Consider the following 7,128-nt stretch of genomic DNA (forward strand, 5'->3'; position numbering starts at 1 on the left):
TCAAAAGTCACATGCTCCCAAGCTGTGATTATGTACTTCTATTTGTATCACCTGCACAAGAGCCAGTATGCTACACCTTAAATACTTCACCCACAGGGTGCTGTCCACTGACAATCTTGCCCCTATATAAGCATTTTCAGTCCCTTCCTCTGGTTAAGGCACGTGCCTGAGCTTGCCTCATTCTGTAACACGCCAGTTCAGGGAGTTAAATCAGCAGAAAAAAAATAGAAAAACTATTAGGAAAGCAATCAGCTTTCTAATTGGCTCAGCTCCCTGTTATCAGGATCAGATGTGATGAAGAATACGGAATTCAAAAAAATACAGAACCTGAGTCCCAACTTACATCGGCGTAAACTACCATACAAACTACCAAATTGGATACTAACTTATCTGTTCTTCAACGCCTGGATAAAAATGCTGCAAAGAATTGTTGCATTCAAACTGGGAAAGTACTTTTTGTCCTTTTCTTTTGATAACTGTGTTCAGTATACATCCCATGTGATTGGGTTCCAATCCCACAAACAACCCGCTTAAGGTCACTGCATCATTTTAGCACTTAAAATTGTCTCTCTGTCAGTATTTGTATTCATAATATCTAGTCTGATTCACAGCTTTCATTATTTGTACGCAGATAAACGGCAATGGATCCTTAGTTTCACAGATACTAAGAGCATAAAAGGTTTCTTCCAACAAAATCAATCGATTGTACAAAAGCCACATCTGAATTCATGAAATATGTCAGAGGGAACAAGAACACATGAATTGACTTTGTCTTTACGACAAGTTCTTTTTAATCACCTTCAAGGAAAAATTCTTGGTTTATACCCCCCTGCTAAAAGCATCAACTAAGAGTTTCCCCCGGCCTCTGAGAGCGAACCTTCGTGATTCCAAACTGTCAGAAAATACCCAGCCAAACCCTTCTTCTCTTTCAGCTGCTCACACCATATAACGCATCCCAATGCTTAAAGCATCCCGCTTCCACAAAATTATCTTTTGCAGTGAAAAAACATGCACCTTAAACATTGTTAAGTTTCCCAGTTCGGTTAAATTACACATTTGCCCAGCCTAAGCTTTTTCTTCACACTTCGTTATGGCTATATGAGCAAATAGCAAGCTGTTAGTTCCTGTCTTGTTGCACATCCTGTACTTTAGCACAGTAAACAACACAGAGCTGGACCTCCTGCACTCTGTGTACTAACGATTGTTTCAGTGGGGAAACACAGCAAGATACTCAGTGTCCAGCAAGCATACTTCCCCTACTAACTTAACTCACTGCTGACAGGAAAAGCTACTCAGTTCAGAGCAAACACCCAGCTGCAGTTACTCTAGGACCACACCGAACTCCAGATTGCCTTGTTTAACCATGGAAACTAAAGCCTTTCCTGAATTCAACAAACAATGATACCAAAATGGAAAGTATTTCCCATGGGCAAGTCTTGAATCTATTTATAATACCTTGCCTTCTATTTGGCCACTACGGAAATTCAACTGTGAACACAATTTTGGAAGCATCTTTGCCCATTAAGATTGGGTCACTATTAGCAGACGTAACCCAGCATATTAATCTAATAATTTTTCAAAGGATACTTTTACAGGTAAACTTCCATGAACAATTATCTGGAATGTCTTATCTCTGTACAAATCAAGAGTTCTAGATTAATAAGGTTTACCATTCTTTCCTCAAGAGACTACTTCCCAAATGTTACGACTTAGACGTTTTCCACTTTAGCTTCTTGGTGTTTCTGGAACTTATTGTCCCAGAAAACACAGCTTAAATATAGAGTTTGGTTACAATTGTGCAAAATAAATAAATAAATAAATAAATAAAATGGAAAAAACATCCATCTTTCTCCACCAAACCTTGTTTTCATTCTATGTCCTACCAGTTCCTACAGTAACTGTAAACAGCAATAGTAAAGCCAGTCATGTACTATATATGCTACTATGCTCCTAGTTTTTTTTCTTGCTGTTTCAAATGATTCCTCCTGTGAAGCTCAACTCCCACAACCCTGCAAAAATAAGCCTTTGCTTTCAGCACTGTGCTCACCAACATCTGTTTTTAAAATATTAAGCTGAAGTTGCTTACATTACTTACTACTGCACCTCAAATTCAGAGACTTGTACAATGCACTGTACCAACCAGATACAAGGTATGAATGGAGTAGAGAGGGACAGGAAATACTACAAAAGGCACAACAGAATATACTTGTTTTGAGGTCTTTTCTATAATCACAGAAACCACACAGACTTTTTTCCATAGCGCTGTCTTGGAGCAGATTCATATTTATAAGAGGTAACCTGCATCGCAGGCTGAGACACAGCTCAGAAAATGGTACAGGAAGTGGAAAATGCATGTTTCTAGACTTAAAAGGTGAGAAGTAAGCTATTGCAAGGGTAAAATAACTACTGCCTCAAGTCTTCAGATAAAATTCATGTCTGGCAACTTTGTATTTATTAAATGACTAAGAGAAGTTGCTCTGTCATGGTAGAAAGAGGCAAAAAGAGCAGGATGCATTTAGGCCTTCTTTGAGAGTACACGGAGCAATGACCACAGAAAATGGAACCAAATACATTACATCAAGGTTCAGAAAAAATGTAAAGAAATAATAGCTGCAAGTGCATCCTCTTTTTAACCTCGACACATGCAAGAGATTGGGAAGAGCTTGTCAGGGAAAATGAGGGAATTTTCTAGCAAACAGCAACAGATGCTGCCTTTCAGTCTATGAAATGTTGGTTTCTACGATACAGACTGATAAAAGCGTTTGGTATTCTAGAAACCAACCCTGTACATTCTGGCTGGTTAAACATCATGTGGACCTTGCCGTGAGTTTAGGAGGGGCCTAACAAATTTTAAGTTCTGGTATCACTCAACGGGTTCTGCAGAAATTAGTTTGGGTCCAGCATAGCAAATGGTGCTAGAATTGAAACTACTCTGACTCCCCAAAGGGTCCATGCAATAATGGTGCCTGCACCACACTCCCATGTCCCGTCCTATCCCCCTCTTTACCCAACTTTGTTCAGCAGAAACAGCACAAGGAGGAGCTGGCCTCTACCTGGTAGCTCAGGCTCCTGCTCTACCCCACAGCCATGCAGCCTGACAGTGCTTAGCTAAGCTCAGCCAAAATGCGGAGAAGGCACGTTCCAGCTGGACTGCACGTGGTGTAACAAAGCCTCCCAATCTCCACCTGAGCCTTTAACCTTACCAAACCTTTACTCTCCCACCCGTGCTACATTCAACATGCTCTCCACTCCAAGCTAACACTTCTGGTTTGTGAAAACTTCTCGTCTTCAGCATCTGCATCACACACTCCACCGTGCACATCTTGTGCACAACTAGCTGTGCTCACCCCTTCTACCAACCGAAGTACGTGACTGTCAATAATAATGGCACACGAAAGCTCAGCACCTGGTCATGCAAGCAGAGAGGAAACATGAAAGAAGAAAGCCAGATGCAATCCAACCTGTCTCGCTTCAGCTTCGCACAGAAAGGAGCCATTAACTCTGGAAGCACATTGTGCACGTAAGGTCAGAGAGACCTTTGGCTAGCAGCACTGGGCTATGCTATACATCAGCAGCGTGGCAGAAAAGAGCAAGGTGCCACTGCCCTGCTCACAATGCTTTGCTGTTCCTTCTTGGACAGCCACACAGTGACCAGGTAACTGTGCAACGAGCACTGTGAGACCCACACCAACCCTTCCAGTGCTCCTGCCGCACTGCGCAGCTGGGCTGGTGCTAACCAAGCGGGGAGCCTTCACGGTGGTACTGCTCAACACACCAATATCAAATTATGTCCTGTTTTAATGTTAGGAACAAGAAGCAGAAGCCTGCCAGGGCTTGACAAAATAATATTGGAGAGGGCAACGTACAGACACCGAAGAAAATTGGTGGAAGGAGTTGACCTTAACAAAATTGGAGGTCTGGAAAATCAGCACACTGCCTTCATAAAAAGCATGGCGTAAAGAAAAGATGTAACAAAGCCTACAGAAGTTTTTTTTTTTTTTTTTTTTTTTTTTTTTAAATATTTGAATTGTACCCAATATGACAACAGTAATCAAAACCTGATGAAGGCTGGAAGTTAATACAGACTTCAAAAATCCAACCCATGTATTAAAATAGATGACTTACATATGCTGCAAATAATTTGCATTTTTTTAATGCTAAAACCCTCTGTGATATGGCACCACAACAGGAAAGCTAATTATACTTGCCAGAATAGCTTTTATTTTAGAATATAGACAGTAGTTCAACCTTTTGTATACCAAGTCTTTCCTTGCAAAAGAAAATAAAGCCTTAAGTCAGCATCATGTGTTCCGTAAGTTACCCAGTAACATATTTCAAGTTACAGAAATGAAGACACCACTTTAATTGAGTTTAATTATGCAATTAACTGTCAGTGCAACTTTAAAAAAAACACTGTGGTGGGTAGCTTGAATGTGAAGCATATTCCACAGCAGGATTGTCAATATTTTACTGTAACGTGTTCTTACTTTTCCTGATGAAGTAAACCTTTCTGAAGAACCTCTTGCTTGAGCATACAAACATTTACTAACCTCACTAGTGTTGAGCATACAGGCTGGTAATTCACAGCATGTTTTCCCAATGAGAAAAAAACTGGGTATTTTACATTCTTGCCTTCCCTACCCCAGAAACCAGTGACCCTACAAAGAGCTTATATGTCACCCTTTCAAGATACAGGCCCAGATACACAGAAGCATAACCAGGTTTGGAAAAAGCCTTAATTCTACAAAAAAAAAAGCTTCTGAAAAAGGAAGTACTAGGTCAATGGCTTGACTTAAAGCATTGGCTCCATTTAAAGTATAGGCTCCACAGGCAGCTGTAGGGATATCAATCACCTCTCCCCCAACCAAGAACTTTCACTCCCACCCCGCAGATTTTATTACTAATGCAGATTTTAAACGCAGCCCTAGCTTCTAAGAAGAGCTATTTAGAGAAATTCCGCCTCTCAGTAGAAAATACTTCAGGTTAACACTAGATTAAAAGAACCTGGTATGAAAACCTGACTGCCTCTGCCTAGAAAATAGGAAAATATGACAAATATGTGTTTTTAACATATTAAAAAAAGACACAAACAACAACAAAATAAGCCAAACCAATCGAAGCAGCAGTTATTTCTCCAAGAGCCATGTGCCACCCGCTCCTCAACACAGGGGGGGCGCTGAGGGGACGGGGCCGAGGCCCGGGCAGGGCCTGGCCAAGCAGGAGGAAGGAAAAGGAAGGGCAGGGAGAAGGGAAGGGAAGGGCAAGGCCACGCTGCCACCCCCAGAACCCTAAAGGAGCCCTAAAGGAGCCCCAAAAGAGCCCCCAAAGGAGCCCCGCTCGCCCCCCGTGCCTCCCTGAGGGAGCGGCCCGCGGCCTCCCCCCTCCCGCTCACCTGCTCGCCGGCGCCTCCGTCTCCGGACATGGCTGGTTAAAAGAGGGCCGCGGCGCGGAGCCCCCCACGGTGGCTTTAATAAAAAATAAAACGTTAAAAAGCGCCCCGCAAAGCGGGGAGGGAGGTGGGGGGGGGGGGGGCAGCTCCCCACCCTGAGCCGTGCCAACGGCCCCAGCCCCGGCCGCGCTCCCCACAAAATGGCGGCGCGGGGGCGGGGGGCGGAGCGGCGCGGGGCGCGCCGGGAGCGGGGCGTGAGGCGGGGTGAGGCTGCCTCAGGCTGCCTCAGGGCCTGAGTGGACTCCCGGGCACGGTCGCAGCCCCTTCCCTTCCCTTTCATTTAATTTCATTTCGTTTCACCTTCTCCTGCTAACGCCCGTGCCTATGAGGGCTGTGCTTTGGGAGCGCAGTGCTGTCCCGTGTCCCCTGCTGTGGAGGGAGCCCCGTTGTGGGACCCCCGAGCGAGTCCCTGAGCAGCAAGCAGGGGGCTCGTTAGCTTCTAGCCCAGCCCTTAGGGTTTGGGTGTTTCTTTCAGGAGAGTTGCTGTTTGAGCCATGCCTGCTGGCACTAAGCTTCTCTCTTCCCCCTCGCCAGAGCTCTCCTTAAGGCAGGAGGCGAGTGCGAAAGGCAGGCTGAGCGGTCAGCAGCCCCAGGGACCTCGAGGATGCAGGAGGCAGATCCCTTTAAAGCTCCTAAATTTTATTTACTCCTAAATTTTATTTACTTACACAATGTCTGTGAGGGGCTCTGAAGCGGCTGCTGCAGAGAAATGGGAAAATAGGAGACAAACTCAGGCGCGGCAGATACTGGGGTGAACGCTGGCTTAGCTACCTTCACAACAACAGTGTAAGTGTGCTTAAACTTCTACAATATGGTCATATTTATGAAGGTATACTTTAAATAAGTCGATGTTAGTACTCTTTGAGCTCCCTCCTGCTTCATCTTCCAGAAGTCACCTGTTTAAGCTACGGTTGTGTGGAAAAAGGACGTAAGGAAAACAATACTTACCTCCTAAGCTTGACCCAAAAGAAAAAAGGTGGTGTGTGGGGGAAAGAGAGTTAGTGTTTATTTGACCAGGCTGTGGAGTAGTTTTTTTAATCAGTACTGAAGATTTTTTATCTTGTTCTCTATAGGAGAAATCCATGTATGCCTATCAATCTCTTGATAAATAGGCCGTGTTGGTCTCCGATTTCTTGAAGAATGATGATTTTGTGGTAGCAGCCTACCTTGTTTTTTGTGGACTTTTCCACATCACAACAGCTTCCGTTTTGAAAATATTTGAGATACGAACATGATTTCATTAAAAAAAAGTAAGTGTTTTTCCATTTCCAATGTAGGCATGTATAAGGCATGACTTAAAGCAGTGCTGGTGAAACTGCTACCCCCCAATACCTATGCTGCTCTAGGCCTACAGCATGTCAGCTGTTTCAGTGGCCTTAGTGAAATTTTGGGCTAGATCTTTGGGATTTCTGGTACTCCTTTGTTTTATCGATGTAGATTTTCTACTGTAATTTTAGGTGCTTCTCTATTACCTTATTCAGCTTCTTAAAGTGATGAAGGCAGCTTTGGATGTTGCTATCACCAGCGGCATCTTGCTCATCCAGTAGGGCAAGTTAGTAAGGAGTGAGATGAATGATGCCTAATGTTACTTAGGCTTTTGCTCTGTACTTCTTACAGCGTTGCCCTCCTACCCCCAAATACATGTTTTATCTCTCAGCCTGGTGTTGCTCTCCGTTTCT

At 43.9% G+C, this 7,128-nt stretch overlaps 1 protein-coding gene across 2 annotated transcripts in view; it reads right to left on the minus strand.

The window, feature by feature from the left end:
- CSTF3 (cleavage stimulation factor subunit 3) overlaps positions 1-5,600 on the minus strand; it is a 49,031-nt gene extending 43,431 nt beyond the window's left edge. Inside the window, exons 1-2 of one of the 2 annotated variants that reach the window (XM_082761041.1) lie at positions 5,544-5,600; positions 5,393-5,465 (exon numbers count right to left, since the gene is read on the minus strand). In XM_082761041.1, the coding sequence (XP_082617167.1) occupies positions 5,393-5,422 (30 nt within the window). In that variant the 5' untranslated portion in view covers positions 5,423-5,465; positions 5,544-5,600. The other variant, XM_082761040.1, reaches the window with a different exon arrangement.
- Between the last annotated feature and the right edge of the window lie 1,528 nt (positions 5,601-7,128).

This window comes from Aythya marila (assembly GCF_965140915.1).
Source record: "Aythya marila genome assembly, chromosome: 5".
Taxonomy (NCBI): domain Eukaryota; kingdom Metazoa; phylum Chordata; class Aves; order Anseriformes; family Anatidae; genus Aythya; species Aythya marila.